Below are 26,020 nucleotides of genomic sequence, written 5' to 3' on the forward strand. Positions count from 1 at the left end.
TGGCCGGGGCGCCCTGCGGCCTCCGCGATCAGTGCGCGGGTGCGCGGCGGGCGTGAACGCGGACATGGCGCCCGAGCTGCACACATGCACCTCCTCAGCTCGTGAACGGCGAGGCCGTCCTTCCTAAAGGGGCGTGTGCTGTGACGTAGCCTCAGCACCGGTACCAGACCTGGGAGCTTTCGAGTTTTACACAGCTGCCATCTAACCCGCCGTCTGGGTCCCAGGACGGTTCTCAGGGCATGTCTGCCAGCACAGGCGGCACTGGCGCACGTGACCCAGCCTCTTCCCACCCCTCAGCCTTGCTCTTTCATGTGTCGTGTTTGGAGAACATCGGCCTCGACCTCACAGACGTCACAGGCTCTCGGAGGGGTCTGTCTGATGTTTCTAGAATCAGATGCGCGTTATCTGCCAAGGGTGAGGACGCTTGGTAGCAAAGCAAAGTCTCCCAGTCCCTCTGTCGTCGCCTTTTCTTTATCGTAAACTCTGTGCTGTAAGTAGGTCTCAGTGGGAGAAACTGCTCCCGAATATCTGGAGGTTTCTTTGCCTCAGAAACGTCGTATTTGGGTTTTTAAAAGAAAATCCATTTTCCTCTAACACGTTCACACCAGCAAAGGAGGGCTCCCCGTAGCGACTGAAAAGAGGGGCTCTTTGCCAGCCGGTCACGCAGCCCTGGCGACTGTGCCGACAGCTCCAGCCCCGCATCCCCAGCGCCACCTCCTCTGAGATGTCACCGCCGGGCCCACGGCCAGAGCTGCCAGGTGCCCTGCTCCCAGCTACACAGCAGTGCAGCTTCCATGGGAAATCAGCCCTGTGGCGAGTGGGCGTCAGTCACGATGAGCATCCGGACGCCCCCCTCCTGCCCCTCCACGAAGCATCACACACCTTCCCGACATCTCCGCTCGTCCTCAGGAGAGAGGCGATCTCGGGGACAAGGAGAGCAATGTCACCTGTGTGTCACCCAGACTGGCTGTGCCGGGTGCCTGGTCGCTTCCGCCCGGGGCAGTGCTGTCCAGCGCCCTCTGACCTGAGAGCCCAGCGCCCCCCTGGGGTCGGTCCGCTTCCTCAGACGGCCCTGAGGGCTGCAGCGAGACTGGAGGAGGCCCCAGCGCAAAGCCAGCGTGCTTGCGTCTCCCCTTTGGGTTCCTGCAGTGCCTCTGACCGCCCACAGACTGAAGGGGGCGCCGCCGTCAGCAGGAGCCCTGCCCGTCCGCCTGTCCTTGCGTCCACCCGTCCCCTCACCCTCCACCGCAGCGCTGGTCAGGGCCGCGCGGGCGGCGGGAACCACGCTGAGCGTAGGGGTGGGGGACCCCAGGTCCTCTGCGAAGCAGACTGTGTACAAAGGAGGCTTGACTCAGGAGGACTCGGGTCGTTGGGCTTAATAACCTTGAAGACCTCTTTCGTCATAAAAATGGTTTTTATTGTAAAATCAAACCCAGTCACATGAGTCACTTAGGGGCATTTACTAAGAGTGTTTACAAGCTCTTTACTGGGATTATCTCGTTTAATCCCCCGACAAGCCCATGAGGTAATGCGCTGGTTTTCATCATCCTTTTATGGTTGAGGGAAACTAATCCACAGCCTCATCAGTGAATAGCACTTACACCACAAGCCCCAGAGTCCTCACGCCCATTCGCTGTGGATTTTACTCTTGGTTGCGTTAGACCAGCCTGATGATACCGCGGGCTGTGCTTTGGTGTGGAGCACCTTTTCGTTTGCCTGTTTGCCATCCGGTCTGTTCTGTGGCGAGGTGCCTGTTAACGTTTTTGGCCCATTTTAAATTGGGTTGTTTGTTTTCTTATTGTTGAGTGTTAAGAGTTCTTTGTATGTTTTTGGGTTTTTAGTGTTTTTTTTGCGGTACGCGGGCCTCTCACTGTTGTGGCCTCTCCCGCTGCGGAGCACAGGCTCCGGATGCACAGGCTCAGCGGCCATGGCTCACGGGCCCAGCCGCTCCGCGGCATGTGGGATCTTCCCGGACCGGGGCACGAACCCGTGTCCCCTGCATCGGCAGGCGGACTCCCAACCACTGCGCCACCAGGGAATCCCTCTTTGTATGTTTTGAATAACAATCCTTATCAGATGTACCTTTTGCAGATATTTTCTCCCAGTCTGTGGCTTGTCTTCTCATCCTCTGCATTTCTTTCACAGGGCAGAATTTTTTAACTTTATTGAAGTCCACCTTATCAATGATTTCTTTCATGAATGGTGGTGCCTTCAGTGCCGTATTTTAAAAAGCATCATCAACTCAAGGTCATCTAGGTTTTCTCCTATGTTATCTTCTAGGAGTTTCATAGTTTTGCGCTTTACATTTAGGTCTATGACCCATTTTGAGTTAATTTTTGTGAACGTGTAAGGTCTGTGTCTAGGTTCATTTTTTGCATGTGGATCCAGTTGGTCCAGCAACATGTGTTGAAAAGGCTGTCTTTGCCCCATTGTATTCCCTTTGCTTCTTTGTCAGAGACCAGTGACTATTTACATGAGTCTGTTTCTTTGCCCTATTCTGTTCGTTGACGTGCTTGTCTGTCCTTTCAGCCACACCAGTGTCTTCATTCCTGCAGCTTAACAGTCAGTCTCATGACTCTGCTCTGGGAACCCCCAGCTCCTGCTGCCACCTGTCCCCCCACTGTCCTGGGGCAGCTGTTTGTCCTGTGTCCTCCCTTCCCTCGTGGACCCAAGGAGATGGTTGATGTTCCAGTCCTTTCAGAGTTCTACTCATTGTTAGGATGCAGTGGTGACGTCCACGCTCCTTACATGCAGAACCGACCGATTCCTCTTAAAGGAAGAAAGTAACGTTCCCCAGGGAGGGCGGCCTCCGAGGGAGGGGACGCTAGGGTGCGGGTGGGCTCTCAGCCCTGCACTTTGGTGGCCTCGTGTTCTTAAACTGACCTGTCACCCCCAGACTCAGGTCCCCCATCTGTATAAGGGGAACGTGGCAAAAATACTCCGTCTGCTGCTTCACAGGCTGTTGGGAGGAGTGAATGAATTAACTTTTGTGTTATATTTTGTAAATTGCAAAGCACCCAGCACTACTAGGCTATCATTACAGTCTCCTAAGCAGAATAAGTGGGTCTTAAAAGATATTTGCCAACGACTTTCAGGCAGAAAAATTCAACTCATAACATTGTTGCAAATGTGACAGTGAGTCTCACTCGTCCTGAATCTGAGATGGTGCCTGAGTCTGGGGAGTAGCTTTGATGACTGCGTGCGCTTTGGACCACATTCCCATGAAAACAGGCTGTCATTTCTGATGGTCTCTAAAACATCTGCTTTAAAACAAAGAAGCCTCAGCCTTCCATTTTTCAGGTGAGAACAGGCACCTCCTTGCACCTGAGACAGAGGCTGTCCCTTGGCCCTGGCGAAGGCTGCTGGTCCAGGGGCTCCGAGGTCCTTCCGCAGCCCTGCTCCAAAGCCGCCACGAGAAAAGGCCCCGGACTGGCCACTCCACTCGGCGCGCTCTGCTGAGTGAAGCAGACGCTGCCCGCTCGGCCCTCTGCCTGCTGCCACACAGGACATGGCGTGTGTGGGCCCCTGCAGCGCCCTCTCGGAGGAGCCCAAAGACCTGGCCGAGGAATCAGAGCTGAGGTGCTGCCCTGGGAAGCCAGGGAGCCGGGGAGAAGCAGAGTGAGCATCACCCGTGACTAATGTCTCCACGGGGAGCCCAGACGACCCTGCCGCACCGGCCAGCGACGTCGCCCGGGTCCCCAGCACTTGGCACGTCTCCTCCGGGCCACCCGCCCATCCGTGCTGCCCTTCAGCTACTAGGTGCCCCTGCTCATGCCTCAGCCACTCGCTCTGAGTTCAGAGTAAGAGACGCGGGTCAGCATTTTTCGGGGTCTGTGTTGGTCTTATTTACCCAACAAGACCTACATACCCCGGAGACAGGGGCTGTGCCTTCTGTTCCAGGGGGACCCGTCCTTAGACAGATGCTGGGTAGCCATGGTGGTTTCACTCGCATTCCCTCGGCCCTTCGTGCGAAGGTTAATCGTTACTAAAAGGTCTGGGAGGAGCCACTGTTTCCCAGACAGTGATGCACGTGGCATCAGCAGGTTCAGAAGAGAACACGTCAGGGTGTTTCACGTCAGCCGAAGAGTGAGGCGTCGGGCCGGGCAAGGTTCTAATCAGATAGTTTCCTGAATCAGGAACCTCTGGTCTAGCCAAGGGGCTTTCAACTTTTTTTTAATTAAAATCCACAGTTAGAAATGCATTTCACACCGTGACCCAACACAAACATTTCACAAAGCCACATTTTCTGTGCTACCTTCTTTAAATATTGGTTGTTACCGAGGAAATTGATTGCGTGGCCCACTACTGAGTTATAAATAGGGTCATCGTATAAAAGGTCAGCCAAACCTGGCCTCTCAAGAGAAAAAGGGGCGCTATTAATAGTCACTCTGGGACAGCAGACATAAACCAGGCCTGGCCCAGGCAAGCGGAGGCTTCAGTCGCCTAGTTATGTCTCAGTGTTTGGAAACGCTGGCCGGCCCGCAGTGTTCCTTGAGGAGGGCTATGCGTGTAGCTCCAGGGCCATGTATGATTATGGAAAGTTAGAGCTGGAAGACGACTTGCACGTCACCCGGTCCCACACACTTGCTGGGGACTAGGAAGCCGCCCTGGGTGACAGCCAGTGGGGAAGGGCCGCCATCTCCTCCCAGGCAGGACCCCCACGGAAGGCTCAGAGTGGCGGGTCCTGTGTTTGCCCACCGCAGTCCCCTCAGAAGCGTGGAGAAAGGGGAGCGTATTCCTGACCTGTTCTCCTCGCTGCCGGATCACGTGATGATGGCGACACATGTTCAACTCCTTTTTTACAAGTAAATCCAGTCTCAAACTTGCGATTGTAACGTGTGACTGTTTGAGGACATCTTCCCTGGTAAAACCTTGCGGTGACAGGAATCCTGGTACGTGTGCATCCGGTGTCGGTGGGGGGCTCATGCCGAAGCCCTGGAAATGTGTCCCTCGGCTGCCCCTCGGGCGTCCCACTGGCGACATTCTCAGGCCCACCATTGCGGACCGGTGTTCGTGGACACCTGTCATTTAATCATCTTCGGGGGCAAGCGCCCCCCACCCAGGTTGTCCTCTGCTCTCCACACTGAGTGAGGCCACAAGCCCAGGAATCGTGCTGTGGGCCTCACGCTTAAACAGTATGAGGACTTTCTGTAAGAAAAAGAATACGACCTTAAATATAAAAGTGAATGTTTATTCAGGATAAGAAAGGAGATGGCAGGGTCCTTTTCATGGACCTCAAGCATAGGGGATGCCCAAAATACTTACAAAGAAAAGAGTTAAAAACTGCAGAGTGTCCTACGTGTTCTTTGATCACCTTTTGTTGGCTTAAGGAAAACAAGCCCTTATAGATGTCCAGTCCTAAGACTTCTATAAACTCATAAAGCTCATAAGAATGAGTGTTGGGAGGATGTCATCCTATTATCCTGATAGTGTCAATAATGAATATTAAATTCGCCAGACATTTGGAATAAATCTTTTGTGTATCAAAAAATTATCACAATGGAACATTTAAATAAGTCCCCCACCCTGACAGGGAGCAGCACATTCTAATCTCAAAGAAGTTACGAGGGGAGAGTGAGCCCTGGACTCACTGCGTTTCCCCCAAGGACTTGCACCTTTAGTTCTGTTTTGTGAAGTTTGTGGTGCAGATTATGGATGTTACAGGTGGTAAAGAAAATAGGTATTTTCTCCCTTAGGGACTTGATAGTAATTTTACTAGGAACTGAAGACTGAAGGCCCTGTTACAAACCCGTGAACAGCGGACTGTTCTCGTGTGGTGCGTGCGTAACTGGTTCCCGTTTCTGCCCCTCTGATCATACATGCACTAGTGTGAACAGGAAAGGGGGGACCTTCCAAGAGGAACACATGAGCAGTACACCACCCCGTCTCTTCCCCGTTTTTATGTATTTACTTCAAAATTACCATTGTACTTAATGTACACTCTGCTTGTTTTGTTTTATAAAATATATCATGAACATTTTCTTAAATCAGTCAGTATCCTTCGAAAACAAGATTTTTAAGGGCAGTGTGATATTCTATTTTATGAATATGCTGAATTTACTCAATTGTTCACAAATTAGGTTTTGTCTAATATCTTGTTATTTTAATCAATAAACAAACCTGTGCACAAATCTCAAATTCCTGGTTAAAGGATGTGAAGTAAGACAAGGATATTTTTCATCTTTTTAATTATACTGTCAAACGGCTTTCCAAAAAATGTGACAGTGCATGTTTCCACTAGGAACAGATGTGATGCCCATTTAGCTAATACCTTCACCAGCAGTTTCATATTTTTTCAGTTATCACCAGTTTTATAAAACAAACAAAAATGCTCTCTTATTATTTTAGTTGCACCTGGTTCACTGCTGATGGGCTCAGGCTTTTCCTCGTCATGATTAACTTGTTTGCTTTGCCAGCTCCCCTGCTGAGGTGTCTTCCTTCCCATCTACCGGGCTTTCCCGAGAATCTGTCGCGACAGGTGTGCCTTCCTCCAAGTTGGGTTTTCTTGTTATGCTGCCCAGTATGGAAACTCTGAGCTGAGACATCCAGGTAGAGCGTTCCTGAACTGGTAGCATTGGGGAGCCTGGCAGATGCAAACACGGGTTCTTCTGGAAGAAAATCCTTGCCCAGGCCTCCCAAATTCCCATAGATCAACCCCAAAGATGAGCTCACACCTAAATGTACAAACTACACAAAGAACCAGTCAGCAGATGACGAACAGTGAAATTACATCCTCGAAACTGGAGACAATGGATTCATCTGGCAAAGAATACAAATAAGTGCATTTAAAATGTTTTGTTAGGGCTTCCCTAGTGGCGCAGTGGTTAAGAATCTGCCTGCCAATGCAGGGGACACGAGTTCAAGCTCTGGTCCAGGAAGATCCCACATGCCATGGAGCAACTAAGCCCGTGCACCACAACTACTGAGCCTGTGCTCTAGAGCTCATGAGCCATAACTGCTGAGCTTGCAAGCCACAACTGCTGAAGCCCACACACCTAGAGCCTGTGCTGTGCAACAAGAGAAGCCACTGCAATGAGAAGCCCAGGCACCGCAACGAAGAGTAACCCCTGCTCGCCGCAACTAGAGAAAACCTGTGCACAGTGACAAAGACCCAACACAGCCAAAAATAAAAATAAACAAAATAAATAAATTTATCTTTTTAAAAAAGAGGAAATTGAAAATAACCAAAAATGAGATACTCTAAAAAGGACCTGATCTGGGGGAAAAAATAGACCTTAAAAAAAAAAAGAAAATTAAAACATACAGAAATCTGTTGCATTTCTTTACAGTAACAATGAAATATTGGAAAGGGAAAGTAAAAAAAAGATCCCTTTAAAAATTGCATCAAAAAGAAAAAACTACTGAGAAATAAGCCTGACCAAGGAGTTAAAAGACTTAAATGCTGAAAACTATAAAACATTGATAAAGGAAATTACAGATGATTTTAAAAATGGAAAGCTATCCCATACTCTTGGATTGGAAGAATTATTATTGTTGAAATGGCATACTACCCAAAGCAATCTACAGATTTAATGCCATCCCTATCAAATTTCCCATGACATTTTTCATAGAACTAGAACAAGTAACCCTAAAAATTATATGGAAGCATAAAAGACCCAGAATTGACAAAGCAATCTTGAGGAAAAAGAACAAAGGGGAGGTATAACCCTCCCAGACTTCAGATGATACTACAAAGCTACAGTAATCAAAACAGCATTGTATTGGCACAAAAACAGACACATGGATCAATGAAACAGAACAGAGAGCACAAAAATAAACCCACACACCTACAGTCAATTAATCTTCGGTAAAGGAGGCAAGAATATACAACAGAGAAAAGACAGTCTCTTCAGCAAGTAGTGTTGGGAATGCTGGACAGCTGCATGTAAATCAATGAAGTTAGAACACTCCCTCACACCATACATAAAAATAAACTCAAAATAGCTTAAAGACTTAAATATAAGACGGGACACCATAAACTTCCTAGAAGAGAACATAGGCAAAACATTCTGTCACATAAATCAAAGCAGTGTTTTCTTAGGTCAGTCTCCCAAGGCAATAGAAATAAAAGCAAAAATAAACGAGTGGGACCTAATCAAGTTTATAAACTTTTGCACAGCAAAGGAAACCATAAACAAAATGAAGAGACAACCTACGGAATGGGAGCAAATATTTGCAAAAAAAGCGCCCAGCAAAGGCTTACATTCTAAATATACTAACAGCTCATACAACTCAATAACAACAAAAAACTCCAAACAACCCAATCAAAAAATGGGCAGGGACTTCCCTGGTGGCACAGTGGTTAAGAATCCGCCTTCCAATGCAGGGGAAATGGGTTTGAGCCCTGGTCCGGGAAGATCCCACATGCCACAGAGTAACTAAGCCCGTGCGCCACAACTATTGAGCCTATGCTCTAGAGTTCATGAGCCACAACTAGTGAACCCCTGTGCCACAGCTACTGAAGCCCACGTGCCTAGAGCCCATGCTCCACAATAAGAGAAGCCACCACAATGAGAAGCCCGTGCATCACAACAAAGAGTAGTCCCTGCTCGCCACAACTAGAGGAAGCCCATGGGCAGCAATGAAGACCCAACATAGCCAAAAATTAATTAATTAAAAAAAAAAAAAGGGCAGAAGACCTAAATAGACATTTCTCCAAAGAAGACATACAGATGGCCAATAGGCGTATGAAAATATGCTCAACATTGCTAATTATCAAAGAAATGCAAATCAAACCTACAATGAGGTATCACCTCACACTGGTCAGAATGGTCATCATTAAAAAAAAATCTACAAATAATAAATGCTAGAGAAGGTGTGGAGAAAAGGGAGCCCTCCTACGCTGTTGGTGGGAATGTAAATTGATACAGCCACTCTGGAGAACAGTATGGAGGTTCCTTAAAAAACTAAAAATAGAACTACCATACGACCCAGCAATCCCACTACTGGGCATATATCCAAAGAAAACTATAATTTGAAAAGATACACGCACCCCTATGTTCATAGCAGCACTGTTTACAATAGCCAGGACATGGAAGCAACCTAAATGTCCATCGACAGATGAATGGATAAAGAAGATGTGGTCCATATATACAATGGAATATTACTCAGCCATAAAAAGAATGAAATAATGCCATGTGCAGCAACATGGATGGACCTAGAGATTCTCATACTAAGTGAAGTAAGTCAGACAGAGAAAGACAAATATCGTATGATATCACTTATATGTGGAATATAAAATATGATACAGATGAACTTATTTACAAAACAGAAACAGACTCGCAGACATAGGAAACAAACTTATGGTTACCAAAGGGCAAAGTGGGGGAGGGATAAATTAGGAGTTTGGGACTAAGATATGCACACTGCTATATGTAAAATAGATAAACAAGATCCTACTGTGTAGCACAGGGAACTATATTCCGTATCTTATAATAACCTATAATGGGAAAGAATCTGAAAAAGAAAATATACGTGTGTGTGTGTGTGTGTGTGTGTGTGTGTGTACACACACACACATATATAACTGAATCACTTTGCTGTACACCTGAAACTAACACAACATTGTAAATCAACCTTAATTTTAAAAAATGAAAATCAAGTAGGTATATCAAACAGCACATCAGATACAGATGAAAAGAGAATTCTGGAACAGGGAAGGTAGAGCCAAAGAAACTGCCCGGATGCAGCAGAGGGACGAGGGGGCGGGAAATAGAGCAGTTTCTGGGCATCCGGTGGTGGCCCAGCATCAATCGGATCACAGTCTCAGCAGGAGAAACGGAGACCCCGACCACCGCAAGCACCGTGAATAAAAGAAAATGCACAGCCAGGCCCCTGTGATGAAACTGGAACACACCAAATTGCGGAGAACCTTAAAGACAGACTGCGCGGACGCAGCCGCCTCCCAAGTGGGGGCCTCGTCCGCACCCAGAACCCACCCGCTGAGCGGCTGCTCAGAATTGAAAGAGAAACAAAACCCGATGGGTCCACAACCAGCAGACCCCCACTAAACGTGCGTAGGGAGTGTGCTTCAGGGGAAAGAAGAAACCGGAAGGAAGAACTGAGAATCAAGAAAAATGTAAGACAAAAAGGTAAACATGGGGAAACCCAGCAAAGACAATGTAAAGCAATACTAAAGGGCGGGCAGCTAAGAACAGGGGAAAGCGGCACAGGACAGCAGGCGGCGCAGACACACGCGCGAAAGCGTGAAGGCTCACGGGGGGCGGGGTCAAGCCTCGGGCTCGGCAGTGGGCCCCCCGCAGTTTTACTCAGTGGCTGGTTAGGTTCTGGCGTCTGTCAGCAGGTGCGTGTGCGGTCATCACGTTGTTTTCTGTGCTTTCAGTGGGTTTGAAATGTTTCATCTTCCAACTGTGTAACCCGAACTGTTGCCACAGGTGACGCGATGGCAGCTGCCCCGAACACCCCAGTCCTGCCTGCAATCCTGCGTCAGGAGGCGAACAGGAGAGGGACAGAACCTGAAATCAGGGTTTCCAAGGACGGTTCGGAAGCCCAGCTCTCCCTCTGCTTTCTCCCCCGCAGGCTGGAAGCCACGAAGCGACAAATCCCACACGCCGACCTGCGAGGCCTCAGACGGGGTCGCTCGAGGCAGGATTTGCTGTTTCTTCACACTTAGCTCCGCCGTCTTCGCTGCCTTAAGACCCAGATCACACCAGGAATTCACTGGGGGAGGAAGAACGCACCCTGCGGGAGGCAGGCGGCAGCCCCTACGTAGGGCGGTGTCTTCCTGGTCCAGACCCGCTTGGTTCTAGCGGGAGCTGGCAGGGTGGCCTCGGGGAAGACCGCAGGGCTGGGCCAGCGCCCACCTCAGCGGGCTGCTCGCTCCTGGAGGTTAAGACGGGCTCAGTGGTTTTCCTCTCTCCCACCCGGAAGGCTGAGCGCGTCCAACCTGCTGCTTCGGGGCGGCGCCTCGAGGCCTCCTCCGAATGTGGTCCCCACGTCCTTGCTTCCTTTGCTTCCCCAGGCGGCTCCCTCCATGCAGGTTTGCTTTATGGAAACCATCCCAGGTTGTTCACAATGAATTATAGGGGAACAGGTTGGTGTTTAGAGTGCCATTTTGGGCTCAGGATGGAGGTGGAACTCCAAGACAGGCTGCCTCGTGTGTTCCAGCATCAGCAGCCCATAGCCCGACCTGAAGGGAACGCACGGTGAGATCAGGAACCCAGCCCGTTGTCCAATGCCAGCCACCAGAAGCTTACAGATGCACTTTCCTCTCTTTCAGATCACGTTTTATATTCTGGTGAAGGCCATTTACACCCTGGGCTACAGTGTCTCTCTGATTTCCCTTACAACCGGAAGCATAATTCTTTGCCTCTTCAGGTAAGTGGCAGAAATACGCAATCCTGCCAGAAACGTGAGACAGGAAATCATCCATTTAAGCCGTCTCGGCCCATCAGAGGAGGGCAGAAACCACTAGCTCCAAGCCCTCCTCTGTGCCGAGCCAACCAAACTCCCTGGGAAAATGCCAGCATGAAATATGATGCTAATGTTGACATTTGTATTTAAATACTCTGCATTGCTCATATGAGGAGACAGTACTGACCATGGATAAGAATGCAGTTCAGGGGCTTCCCTGGTGGCGCGGTGGTTGGGAGTCTGCCTGCCGATGCAGGGGACACGGGTTCGTGCCCCGGTCCGGGAAGATCCCACATGCCGCGGAGCGGCTGGGCCCGTGAGCCATGGCCGCTGAGCCTGCGCGTCTGAAGCCTGTGCTCCGCAATGGGAGAGGCCGCAACAGTGAGAGGACCGCGTACCGCAAAAAAAAAAAAAAAAAAAAAAAAAGAATGCAGCTCAACTGTTATTTACTAAACAGCAATATGCAAATGCTTTGAAAATACAGAGGCACCCTGGCCTTCCCCTCCCACTCAGAAGCACCCACATCTGGGCCTCACAGTGGGTGCTGTGTTAAGAGACACTGTCATTTGTTCAGGAGCATGAGGACAGGTTCAAATCCTGGGTCAGTCTCTTAGCAGCTGTGTGACCTTGGACAAATTGCTTAACCTCTCTGTGCGTCTACATGGAGGCTGATGGAGCCTACATGGCATGTGGGAGGTGCTCTCTGAACGGCGCCTGTTTTTCCCCTGCTCCTGGACCCTCCTAGGTCTGTGCTAGGTCTCTGGGAGTTAATGACAGACGTTGTGTGGCTGGTGGTCAGGGTTCAAGGATGGAGGTCGACGCTTCTATCTGGGAAAAGGTTCTAGTTTTTAGGATTAAATCTGGGTCTTAAGCATCACTAGCCTTAAGTAAAATGGGTGATATCCAGCTTATTTTAACAGGGTTTTGATCACCTGTCAAAAAATAATCTGTAGGGCTTCCCTGGTGGCGCAAGTGGTTGAGAGTCCGCCTGCTGATGCAGGGGACACGGGTTCGTGCCCAGGTCCGGGAAGATCCCACATGCTGCGGAGCGGCTGGGCCCGTGAGCCATGGCCGCTGAGCCTGTGCGTCCGGAGCCTGTGCTCCGCAGCGGGAGAGGCCACAGCAGTGGGAGGTCTGCGTACCACACACACACACACAACAAAAATAATAATAATAATAATAATAATAATCTGTAGAGAACAGAGAGCATTATTTGGGGTCTCAGGAATTGCAATTCGAGAAACACAGACTCAGGTGAAGCTGAGAGTGTTCCAGGGAAGAGAAGGAGTCGGGGCTTGTAAAGGCAAGAGCCGCAGGTTGTTGAAGTTGTCTGGCAAGAGCTAGGATTGGCTCTGATGCAGAAGGAAATGTTGTCCTTAAGGGACAGGCTGCCACAAGGTGCTCAGGGGGTGGGGTCTGATATGTACCTGAGTTTCTGGAACACTGTGCAGACCTTCTGGACGCCTCGTCAGGACAGTGAGTGGTCAGAGCTCAGATCCCGTCTGGCTGAGACGTGGTGGCCTCACTTCCTCGCGGCCTCTGGCTCCATCTGGAGGTTCTCTTGGGAACACCAACTCCGCTTTTATTTTCCTCCCACACACCACATATCTTATTTCCCTTTGCTAAAGTATAGTTCAAATGTTAGCCGGTCTTCATATAAAATCAGTGATATAACAAATGGAGTGTTTTTAGAACATTAGGAAGTCCATACTTGGAAGAAAACTGAGTGAGTGGAGGTGATGGAGCAGGTAGCGGAGATCTCAGCAGACGTTAAGTGGTGCTCCTCTAGTTTCAGGCATCTCGGCTGTGTGAGGTAGTTGATAATTCTCAGAAAGAATGAGGCAATGCCTTTAACCCAGAACTGCACTTTGAAAAGTGTGGGGAAGACCTATAATATTTTATATGATAAAAAAAGTTCTTAAAAAAACACTGGTATTATATTAATATTTGTTCTGCTATCTTCTGCATTTTATTGTACATTTTTAAATCTTGAAATTGTTAAATATAAAAAAGAAAGGAAACATTTAGGGAGGTAAGCCAGCACAGGGTAACTTGAATTAGAAAATTTTCAGTTTGTTTTTAAAGAGCTCGCATGTTGAGCAATCCATATTCTTGACAGCAATTTCCCTCAGATTTGCACTTCATGATGTATTTAACAACTAGCCAGCAATAGCATTCTGGAATTATTGCAAATACGGTCATGATCCATTAAGAGAGTCTCCAATGCTTTTATGCATATCACAGTCTTCTTTACATGGACATCATTCTTCAGCTGCAGGTGACACTTCTTAGTTAGAAAAAGGATGTGTCTGCATTGGCTGTCATTCTGCTGGTTCAGTGTGCAATGATCCCAGGAAAAAGTGCCCAGAGCCCAGGGATGGAGTACAGTCCCAGGCTCTGCCTTCAACTCAGGCACCCTTCCCACTTCCATCTGCTGATGCCACCTCCCTGGAGAGCTGAGAGACTGAGTTAATTCTAAAATCCATGTTATAAAAATAACACGCTCCATTGTCATGGTGATTACACCCAGGAAACGGAATTCTTTGCAGTCATCGAACATTTATTCTCCAAAATATAGCCCATAAGCTACGAAAGCATCAAGCAACCATGTTCTTTTTTTTTTAACATCTTAATTGGAGTATAATTGCTTTACAATGTTGTGTTAGTTTCTGCTGTAAAACAAAGTGAATCAGCTATACGTATACATATATCCCCATATCTCCTCCCTCTTGCGTCTCCCTCCCACCCTCTCTACACCCATCTAGGTGGTCACAAATCACCAAGCTGGTCTTCCTGTGCTATGCGGCTGCTTCCCACTAACTATCTATTTTACATTTGGTAGTGTATATATGTCCATGCCACTCTCTCACTTCATCCCAGCTTACCCTTACCCCTCCCCGCATTCTCAAGTCCATTCTCTAGGTCTGTGTCTTTATTCCTGTCCTGCCCCTAGTTTCATCAGAAGCTTTTTTTTTTTTTTAGATTCCATATATGTGTGTTAGCATACGGTATTTGTCTTTTTCTGACTTACTTCACTCTGTATGACAGACTCTAGGTCCATCCACCTCACTACAAACAACTCAATTTCGTTTCTTTTTACGGTTGAGTAATATTCCATTGTATAGATGTGCCACATCTTCTTTATCCATTCATTTGTCAATGGACACTTAGGTTCTTACTTTACAGTGGAGAAATGGAACATCTCATTTCTTCATCTCTTTCTTTCCCGAAGGGCATGCAGACTTGGGTATCAAACGCGGGGCCTGGTTCTGTGTGGGAGTCGTGGGCGGTCACTGTTGCTGGCATCCTCGAGTGCGGCCTGTGGTCCTCACAGGCCCAGGAATAGCAGCAGTAATTGCTAACACACTGTGCCATGCATTTCATAGGGGCTTGTTAATTGGGCCCTTACGACACCTCCACCAGGTAAGTGCTCTCACGTCCCAGCTTTACCAGTTAGAGGAGGAGGCCTCGGAGGCGCCACGTGCCCCAGGCTGCTGAGCGGGTGAGCGCAGGGCCCCGAGCCACCACCACCTTCACCCCGTTCGCCTTCGGGAGCCCCTTCACGCCACCGTCGGGGGCGGATTCCAGCCTGTCATCTGGAGACACGCTTTCAGCTACATCCGTCACCCGTTAGATCAGTGCCTGGAAGTGAAACTTTAACTGTGTGGTGAAGCGTCGCTGAGAGACCCGGCAACGTGACTCGTTTGGACAGCTTGCTGACCTGGGGGGGCTGTGCTCACCTGGGGGACAGCAACAAACCCCAGCCCCGCTCAGTGGAGAGACATGGGGAGAGGGAAAGGGAAGAGGAGTGGAGAAAAGAAGAAAAGAAAGAAAAGGGTTTGGAGAGATGAGAGCTCCCAGCACGAGGAGCACACGAGGCCGAGGCAGCGTCGAGCCTGCAGCCGTCGGACCGCAGCGCAGGGTCACTGAGCTTCAGAACTGCTCCTGTGTCGTATTTAATGTCGTCATTACCGAGGTCTGGGGTCACGCTGAATACACAGAAATGGACTTTTCTGAGTGAAGTGTGCATGCAGGGACGTGGGCAGGGCTCCACATGCAGTGTGATGCTTGTCCCCAGGGAGCACAGCGCCCAGGTCGCCGTCCAGCACGGTTAGCACCAGGAGCCGATCTCCAGGCCGCTGCGTGTCCGTCACCACCCACTTCCCAGAAGGTGACCGCTATTCAGAGTTCTGACACCACGCACTGCTTTTGCCTATTTTAGGATCTTACAGAAGGAACGCCCCAGTCTCCCCAGTTCAGCGTTTTGCAGGGAGGTTCTTCCGAATTGTTGCGTGCAGTTATCCTGTTCTTTTTTATTGCTGTGTGAAGATAACACAACTCATTTCTTTGTTCAGTGTCCACGGAGACGTGGGTGCCTCTCGGTTTGGGGCGACCACAAGCAGGGCTGCTGTGGACATTCTTGTGAGTTCTCTCCTGCACGCGCGTACACAGTTCTTCAGATGTGCGTGTGTGTGTGCACACTTATATTTATATTCATGTTTACTTTACGTTCATATGTCTCTCCTGTCGTAGGCCATGCACAGGTGTAGTCTCTCCAGGTACTGCACGTGCCCACCTGCCTTGCGGAGACTCCTTCCACTCCACCTCCCCCCCCACTGTCTATAGTAATATAGAATTGTGTTTTTAATGTGCATTTCCCTGGTGAATAATGATATAATGTGTTTGGAAACTTTTTTTCCTGCAGGACCATTTCAAGTGTTTGCTCATTTTTCTATTCAGCTGTCTGTCTTTTTTTAAGTTAATTTTTAGGAGTCCTGTGAGAGCAGCCTTTCGTCAGATATGGGTATCACAGATTTTATCTCTAGCACTGTGGTTCGACTTTACACCCCCCTAATGAGTCTTTTGATCAGTGAAAGTTCTTCATTTTAATGAAGCCTATTGACCATCTGTCTTTGTAGTCAGAGCTTCCTGAGCCTGTTTAAAATATCTCTGGCATGTTCTTCTTTGTTATCATCTAGAAATTTTTATTATTTTAACTTCTCATGTATAGGTTTATGATCCACTGGTGATTTATTTTTGTGTATGGTGTGAGGTAGGGGTTAAGGTCGTTCGCTTTCTCTGTGTTCAGTTTCTCCAGGACCATTACCTGGAAAGCCCACCTGCACCAGTGCGTTGCAAAGGCATCTTTGTGGCTGTGTATCAAGGGACTGGATGCCCTGCTCTGTCCCGTTTCCCTCTTTATCTATCACGTGCCGTTTTTACATTGCTGTCATTGCTGTGCCTTTATAATAAGCCCTGACTTCCAGCAGTGTAAATCTGTCAGCTCTTCTTTCTCACTAGGAAGAGGTTGGTCATCTGCACTTACATGTGAATTGTTTTAATCAGCTTGTCAGTAGCCATTAAAAAAACTCTCCTGGGATTTCATTTTGGATTGCATTGAATCTGTAGATCAGCTTGGATAGACTGGACATCTTTACAGTTTTTAATCATCCAACCAGTGATTATAGTAGATCCTTCCATTGGTTTGGGCCTTCTTAATTTCTTTCAATAATATTCTGTGGTTCTCTGAGTAAACATCATGGACGTCTTTTGATAGTCATGCTGAGGTATTTGTTTATGCTGTCGTATATATTTGTGTACACATAACGTTTAGAAAAGGAATTGACATTGATATATTGATCTTGCTTCAGCAGACTTGCCAAACTTATTTATGAATTTTATAATTATTCTGTAAACTCATCTGGATTCTTCTTATATGCAGCTCAAGTTTTTGTGAAGCACAGTATGAATAGAAGTGATGATAGAGGACCACCTTTTCTTATTTTTGAGCTCAGAGTGAAAGTTCTCAATATTTCACTTGTAAGCGTGACGATTGCTGCAGATACTTTGAAGATACTCTTTACCAGATTAAGAGCATTCCTTTCAATTCCCAGTTTTCTGAGTTTTTAATCACAAATGGATGCTGAATTTATGATGATTTTTCTGCGTATATTGAGATGAGCAGATGGTTTTTATCATTTGTTCATTTAATGTGAAAAAATACATAGGTAGATTTTCTGATATTAAATCTACCTTTCATTCCTAAAATTAACCCTAGTTGGTTGTGATATATTATCCTTTTACTATATAACTGGGTTTAGTTTACGAGTGTCTTGTTGAGGATTTTTGTGTCTACAGTCATGAATTTGATATAATTTTCCTTTCTCGTAAGATAGGCTTTGATATGACAGTTGTGCTTGTCCATAGGTGAATAATAAAGTGCCCCCTTTCCTATCCTGTGGAATGATGTGGGTTAGATAAGGTGCTATTTCTTCCGTAGCGTTTGTGGAATTCACCAGTGAAGCCATCTGGGCAGAGAGCTGTCATGTGGGAAGGTTTTCTTTTAAGGTTCAAGTTTTTAAAACAGACATATGACAATTCAGATTCTCTGTTTCTCCTATGTTAGTTATAAGTTGTATTTTTCAAGGAATCTATTCATTTCACCTACATTTCTATATCTCTTATTATATTTTTCACGTATGTAAAAGCTATACTTATATCTCCTTTCTCATTCCTGGTATTGGTCATTTTTATTTTCCTTCTTTGTATCTTGATGAATCTTACTGTATAAAGCTTTATCAGTTTTATCAGTGTTTTCCAAGAATCAACTTTGGACTTTAATTTTCTCCCCTGTATGCTTATTCATTAATTGACTGGCTTGTGCGCTTATCTTTATTGGTTCCTTCCTTCTGCGTTCTCTGGTTTCTATGTGGTAGCTTTTTCTAGCTTCTTAAGTTAGGTGTATGTTCAGCCTTCCTTTGTTTAAAATGCGTTTATTTATACCTACGCATTTCCCTCTCAGACCTGCTTTAGTTCCATCTTTTACATTTAAATATGTGTTTTCCATTATCGAGTTCTAATTTTTCTAAACTCTTTTTTTTAATTATTTTTTAACTCATAGGCTACAGAAAACTATAGATTAATTTCTAAGCTGAATAGAAAATTAGTAACAAGTTGGATTGTGGCTTAATTCATGGTAATCTGGCTTGATTCATGGTAATCAGAGAGCATACCACATGAATTAAATCCTCTACAATTTGTTGAGACTTGATTTATGACTCAGAATGTGGTCTATTTTAGTAAAAGTTTCATTTTCATTTGAAGACAATATAATTTCCACAGTTATTGGTTTGTATGCTACATATGTCATTTACATAATTTTGATGATCATGTTATTTAAATATTCTAAATTTTACTGTTTGTTTTAACTACTTGTTCTATCAGTTACTGACAGACATGTATTTAAATTTCCAACTATAATTGTGGACTTGTCTATTTCTTCTTTTATTTCTTTCACTGTTTGCTTTATATATTTTAAGGTTATGTTATTAGGGGCATACCCATTTAATGTTTTATTTTCCTATTAAACTGTCCATGTTTAGTAATGTCCCTTGATTTTAAAAAATCTACTCTTATATTAATGTAGTTATATTAGCTTTCTTTATTTGATATTTGCAAGATATATTTTCTGTGCTTTTACTTTGAACTTCCCTGTTTTATATTTAATTTGAGTGTTTTACAAGCTCCATTTATTTTTTTTTACAAGCTCCATTAATTGAGATTTGCTTTTTATTTCCAGTCTATGTTTATTTTTACATACAGTATTTTACACTCACATTTAGACTAGTTACTGACAACTTGGAGTTTTAATCCGTCTTCTATCTCTTTGCTTTCAATTGTCTCAGCTGCTTCATTGCTCCTGCACTCACTTCGTGTTTCTTTTTAAATTGTCAAGTATTTTTATTATTCCAATTTTCCCCTTTCAGATTGTTAGTTATATATTCTATTATTCTTCTGGTTTTCACCCCATATTAACAACATGCATCCTTGTCTCATAGGTGTTAACCTCCAGTTGCTATTTTTACTGCTTCCCAGTCAACTCAAGACTTCATAGCATTTTATAAGTACCACAAGGCATGATTACGGTTGTTGTCTGGAAGTCAGTGTTTATTTTCAGTTGCCTGTCTGTCTGTCCTGGTGCTCTTCATTCCTCCTTCAATTTTCATGTTTCCATCCAGGATCACTTTCCTCCTGCCTGAAGATCTCCTTTTAGTGTTTCCTTCGGCACAGGCCTCCCAGGAGTGAATTCTCATGATTTTTGATTGCCTGAGATCATCTTAATTTTGCCTCTTTTTTTTTTTGCTGTACGCGGGCCTCTCACTGCTGTAGCCTCTCCCATCGCGGAGCACAGGCTCCGGGCCCGGCCGCTCCACGGCATGTGGGATCTTCCCAGACCAGGGCACGAACCCGCGTCCCCTGCGTCGGCAGGCGGACTCCCGACCGCTGCGCCACCAGGGAAGCCCTGCCTTCATGTCTGAGGATGTTCTTGATAGTATTGCATTTTTTGTGGGCAGTTGTTTTCTTTCCTCACATTAAAGATGTGCATCATTAGTTCTTTTGAAAAAGTCAGCTGCCAGTCTCACCATTATTCCACTGAAGGATGAGTCTTTCTCTGGGTGCTTTGAAGACTTTTTTCTTTGTCTTTGGTTTTTAGCAGTTATACTATCATGGGCTCTAGTGTGGTTTTCTTTGTAATCCTCCTTCTTGGAGTTAGTGGAATTTCTTTAATCTGTTATTTATCAATTTCAAAAATTCTTGACTGGTATCTCTTCAAACATTGCTTCTACTTTATCCTTTCTCCTCTCCTTCTGAAGCTCCATTTTCAAGTATGTTTAACATTTTCATCATTTCCCATATATTTCCTATTTCTTTATATTTTACATTATTTTGTTTCTCTCTATTTTCGTCTAGACACATTCTACTGATCTATTTTCCAACTTATAATACTCTGATTTACAGTGTCTACTCTAATGTTAGACCCAGCTATTCAATTCTTAATTTCAGGGTTTTTTTTTAAGTTTTCAATTTTCCATCTGATTTTTACAATTAATTCCATCCTCTAATAAGGTTCTCCATATCTTCACCAATTTTCTTGGCTATATTAATCAGAGTAATTTTACAGTCCATGTCTTAAAATGCCAGCGTCTGGATCTCCTTCTGTTCTCTGTTTATTTTTGTTTTTGTTTTTTCCTTTTTAACTGTATTTGATCACTTGGTACTGTTTATAGCATACTTATTAATTTACTGAAATTACATATAATTAAATTGTAGAGACTTTAGATGATCTCTTACTACAGAGAGGATTTAATTTTTCTAGCAACATGGGCAGACCAGCCTGAGCCAGGCAGGGATTGAGTTGACTTGAGGCTGTATTTCAGGCTCTGTGAAGGCTTTTTTGTCATTATTCCTACGTCATAGCCTTTTAGGGGTTTCAGATGAAGGCCTGGGAATCTTTCTACTCATCCAACACATGAACACCTTAGGCAATGGAAAAAGGAAAGGAAAACCTCAGTAGATAACTGCGTGCTGAATTTTGGGCTCTCTGTGTTTTCCTTTTCTCCAGAATCATTGCTCCTGGAGTCTGTTAACTTGAAAGCCCTTAACTTCCTTTGTTGTTCATTCCGTCCAGTGACGATGTTACAAGCTCTGGGCCCCTGTTCTCTAATTGGCTGCTGTGCCCTGAGACGTAGGTTAACCAACAGCCCAGGAGACAAGAGGAGGTGGGTGCCCAAAGAGCCCCAGTGCCTCCCTCCTCACCAGCACCCTGTCCTTCGAGTCCTAGCTGCTTCCGCTGCTCTCCAAGTAGATAATTTTTTAAATCACGTTGACCCCCTAGTGGGAGGGAAGTCAGATAAGCTTCCCTTCGTAGCCACAGGTGGAAGTCTATTTTAGTATACATTTTTTAATGTTCTTCAAAAATTGTAAACTTTACTTAACCCTAAAGAGTTAATGATTAACAATGTTGGAAGTGCATCTGTGTGGGACAGCTTGTTTCTTAAAGACTCCAGACAATTAAAAGTCAGAGTTAAAGCAAGTATCCAATTAAGTCTTCTCCAAAGCAGAATTTAAGTGTTGTAAAATAACTATAAACAAAATGTTTTGAGCATTTTTTAGAGAAGCAAAATATCACATAAAGTTAAGTTCAGAGACAGGTCCTTTGATGTGGGTCTTGCCGGAAATTTGCTGCAAAGATGGGTGGTCTGCACATCTGTGAAGTGGGGGCATGCCACCGCAGGCTCGACTGAGCACGGCTTTGCTTTATACTTTTATGCTGAACTCCTGTTTCTAGGACTCTGATCTAAGGCGCTAAGTCAGAAATAAGGGAAAAGGTTTATGCACAAAAATATTTATCATAATGCAAAGCTGTAAACATCTTAAATATACAATAAGGAATAGTTAAATAAATGATTAACTTCCATAAAAAAGAAGCCTTAAGATTAAAGCCACACAGGCAACTATGAAAGTGTGCCCCAAATCAGTGTTTGATTATTTCCTCCCCCTTCCCATCCCCCTCCAATTCCCCTCCAATTCCCTTCTGTCCCCATCCATGCCTCCCCCTCTCCCCCATCACCCTCTCCCCGCCATTCTACTCCCCTCTCCCCTCCCACCACCGCCTCCCCCCTCCGCAGGAAGCTGCATTGCACCAGGAACTACATCCACCTGAACCTGTTCCTCTCCTTCATCCTGCGGGCCATCTCGGTGTTGGTCAAGGACGACGTTCTGTACTCCAGCTCAGGGACTCTGCACTGCCCCGACCAGCCGTCATCCTGGGTAAGGCTGTCCCTGTGGGCGGGGTCCTCTCATGGGGGCAGGTGCCTGTGTGAACTCCAGCTCCACCGAACTCCCTCCCCACCACCCATCCCTTTACTCCAACCCCACTTGGCATCGGGAAGAAGTCCCAGAGCCGGTGGTCCCCGTCAGGGCGCGGGAGCGGGCCTGAGCTCGGAGCAGGCCCACGGTGGCCAGAAACACAAGGTGGGCACGTGGGCACTGCCCGGTGGGAGGTCACGGCCGGAGTGCTGACCCCAGGCAGAGCCGGCCTCCCAAGAGGCCGCTGCCCCGAAGCACCAGCGGCAGCTCGAGCCGGATGTTCCTGGCACGGGTGGGCACGCACGACGCCGTTTTCTCCGCACACGTCCGGGATTCTGAGCAGTAGATGCTTCCCCTGACTGCTGGGTGGAAATCACCTGCGCGGTGAGTGCGTCCCCGCAGCACCTGCTGGGAGCGCAGTGCGCGCCCGTGACCCGCGGACCCAGCTCTTTGCAAGAGGATGAATCACCTTAACTGTTAGTTTCTGCAGTGCAGGCTTGGCTTGTGGTGGACATTAGTGGGCCTTTAAGGCATAGTTGAGTTTAGTGCGTTTATATTGAGCTCCTCTGAGATCAAGTCCTTCTACCCAGTCTTCCGACACCCAGCCGCACCCTCCGCCTGGGCTCTACACGGCACCCTAGTGCTGGTCACAGCTCTTCCACACTAGCCGGAATGCTGCTCTCCGCCCGCCTCCCAAGCGGATGGATTCACGTGCTGCCACCCTTGCCCCGGACTGAGCAGATTTGAGTCAATGTCGTTTTAACATAGTAAAGCCTTTATCACACCGAAGAACTTCAGCTGCTTCTTAGGTCTGCAGGTGCAATAAATATCAATATACTCCTGGGATAATCTTGACCAGGAGGCATGTGGACTGAATATAATAAGAAATTAGCAACAAGATCCTCCACCTGGCAAGTCCCAGCCGCAGGTGGAAGTGCGGCCCCTGGGCTCTCGTCCCTAGATCGAGCCTCCGCTGCACAGCTGGGGGTGCACCCGCAGGCCTGGAGCAGGGGTGCCTGGCTGTCCTCCCGCTGAGGAGCCTTCGGTCCCGTCTCTGTGTCTCAAAGCTCTGCTCGAAGCAGCGCTCCGTACTTAGCTCTTCATTAAAGGACGTAGTGACCCTGACGGGCCCACAGACAGCAGGCCCTGGAGCGGTGCTCTCAACTTTCTCCTGCTGTGTAGACGGAGGATCTGGCTGAGGGACGGGCAGCAACGGGGACCTGGGTGTCCCTGCCCTGAGTCCCACCTGCCTAGGGGTAAGCTAGGACCTGGGTGTCCCTGCCCTAAGTCCCACCTGCCTAGGGGTAAGCCCACCCTGGGCTCTGCAGTGAGGCTGACGCATCTGAACAGGGATGCACCCGGCCCAAAACTGAATGCTGACCAGCTGCTTGCTGTCCCGGGTGGGTCGGGGGGAGGCGGAGAGCCAGAGACAAGGGCTGGAGGCTGGGCTGGGGGTCTGCACATTGCAGAGGGTCCTGGGCCCACTGAGCTGCCATGTAGGCCCACAGCCCGGGCCAGAATGGCAGAGGGGGCAGGAGAAGGGGAAGTGAGAAGAGCCCATCAACACTCACAGGTGCACAAGTGCACACACACGCAGAACACATGCACACAGAGGTGCACAGGCACGCAGAAACGCACAGGCGTGCGTACGCTCACAAAGAGACACAGGCGCACAGACCCAGGCACACACACACCCTTCAGACTCTGCCCATCACGAGTTTGGCTCCGTCCCTGGAAAGACGGCTCCAAAGGAGGGGCTTTGCATGGTGCTGGGGGAGCCCATGTCCTCGAGTGTGGGGCAGCTGTGGACACAGGACGAGTGAAACTGCACACGTGGACATCACCACGCCATCGCCTCTGCCGCTCACTGCGCACTGAGGGCTCCAGGCATGAGACCCACAGAGGCACCAAGGCCCATATCCCCAGCCCTGCAGCTGCCATCTTCACATGTTTAAACAAAATATCCTGTTGACTTGCTCTTAGCCAGCACCTGCAGATGCTATAAGTCTTCCCAGCACTCTAGGGAAATGCCGTCTGGCCCCGTAGAGCCTGAGAGGACACGTATCTCCAGCTGTGACACCTGATTTTGCCTTTGACAACCCTCGTGGTAGGTGCTGTTTTCTCGTCCTTTTCAAGGAGTTGGGGCTCAAAGAAGCCAGTGTCTTTATTGGATCAAAACATGGGCCAGGAGACAGAACCCCTGCCTCCGTCCCCACCTAGGCCAGCCCGCACATGTGTGGGCGCCTCGTTCTCTGCACTTGTTGGTCTGGGTTTGATCTAAACCTGTGGAAACCGTGCTCCAGTCTAGAGAAAATGAGCGCCCAGAGGGCCACCTGAAGCCGACCGTCAGGACCCCCACGGACAGTGGAGATCGGCCCCCTGGACATCTGGCCGTGTGCAGTGACGGAGGCTCTGAGACAGGGGACGGGGCTGGCTGAGACCCTGCTGGGGTCTGTGTGGGGCGCTGTCCCGGCCGCATGGCCGTCGGCCTCTCCACGCCAAAGAAGACGAGGTCAGCCGACAGCCCGTCAACCCCCAAAACCTCCTGTCCTCAGAGTGTGTTGATGGTGGATGAGCAACAGGAAAGAAATGCAGACATGGCGTTTTAAACATTTTATCAAGAAAATGGAATTGGAATCATCTTAAACACGCTGTGTCCTCTTTCCTCCTCCAACAGGATATCCTGGAAATCCTCTGAGTCTAGCGGTGTCTCAGGGTCTGCTTTGAATCTACCGTGCAGGTGTGACGTAATCTGCACGACACCCTGTTTTTGTATCTTCTGTCCCCACAAGCGTCAGTGTACGTGTATCTTCATGCACCAGTGCTCTCACCTCGGTCAGGTGGGTCTGGAGAGAGACTGGAGGGACCAAAGGGCACATGTGTTTACACTGCGACAGATAGTGCTAGACAGCTTTCCAAAGGCAGAGATGCCACGGGTGCTACGGATGCTGCGTGTGCAGGACGTGCCCTCTGCGCCGGCCAGCAGGGCTCACCACAGGTTCCCTCCACCCGTGGGTGTGGAGCTCTTCCCTCCTCGACACCCAGCACGCGCCTCTGTCACTGTCCCAACGAGGTCTTGGGTCGCTTCTCCTGTCTCCACAGCAGTGTTGTCACGTGCGTCTTTCCACTTACGGCGGCCCAGCCCCGATGTCCAGTGGGCCGCCTCCACATGCAGACCCCCTCCCCGCCCTCAGCATCAGTAAACCGTAACCGCCTTAGAAAGAGACGGAACCACACTCCACTTAGGCAAGAGAGACCTGGTGCGAGGTCAGGGGCTGGAGCGTCCTGGAGAGGATGGAGCCGCTGTGAGTCCAAGCGCCTCATGACCCCGGGGAGCCAGCTGAGAGGCTGCCGTGCATTGCCTGCAACTCTGTCCACCCCACACACGTGTATGAGTGTGTCCACATATATGGAAGTACATCCACCTATCAGCCACATACACATATTAGGGGAGGCGGCTGCAAAGATACAGAAGAAGGATAGAAGTGAAAGTACTGTTCTTGTTTTCAGCTCACTTATATAAGCTTAGTGATTGAAAGCCTCAATTTCATGTTTGCTCATGACGTGGAAATACCTGATATGTTTACTTATATGAAGGTCTGAGAGATTAAAAATGCATTTACTTTATGTAATACATAATTTTTCCCTTTCAAAACTCCTGGGGAAATAATGTATTTGGTGGGTTTCTTGTTTATTCCTTTATTTTTCCATCCCTTGTTAAGAGTGCACAGTGAGGAAGAACAGAGGAGAAAAAATGGAAGTGAGTGGAGGGTAAGGATGCAGCGAGGAGAGGGGATGCAGGGAGAGGGGGATGCAGGAGGAGAGGGGGATGCAGGGAAGAGAGGAGGATGCAGGAGGAGAGGAGGATGCAGGAGGAGAGGGGGATGCAGGGAGGAGAGGAGGATGCAGGGAGGAGGGGGATGCAGGGAGGAGAGGAGGATGCAGGAGGAGAGGGGGATGCAGGGAGGAGGGGGGATGCAGGGAGGAGGGGGGTCAG

The 26,020-nt window shown here is 47.8% G+C and overlaps 1 protein-coding gene across 3 annotated transcripts in view; it reads left to right on the forward strand.

Annotated features, from left to right (window-relative positions):
- The window catches only part of VIPR2 (vasoactive intestinal peptide receptor 2), a 69,389-nt gene that overhangs the window by 35,587 nt on the left and 7,782 nt on the right, over window positions 1-26,020 (forward strand). For all 3 annotated transcript variants that reach the window (XR_009541852.1, XM_060156244.1, XM_060156245.1), the window contains exons 5-6: window positions 11,240-11,337; window positions 21,843-21,984. Coding sequence is in view for 2 of the 3 variants with exons in the window: in XM_060156244.1 (XP_060012227.1) it covers window positions 11,240-11,337; window positions 21,843-21,984 (240 nt within the window). In the remaining variant the exon portion in view is untranslated. The remainder of the gene's footprint in view (window positions 1-11,239; window positions 11,338-21,842; window positions 21,985-26,020) is intronic.

The sequence above is a fragment of the Lagenorhynchus albirostris genome, chromosome 8 (assembly GCF_949774975.1).
Source record: "Lagenorhynchus albirostris chromosome 8, mLagAlb1.1, whole genome shotgun sequence".
Taxonomy (NCBI): Eukaryota; Metazoa; Chordata; class Mammalia; order Artiodactyla; family Delphinidae; genus Lagenorhynchus; species Lagenorhynchus albirostris.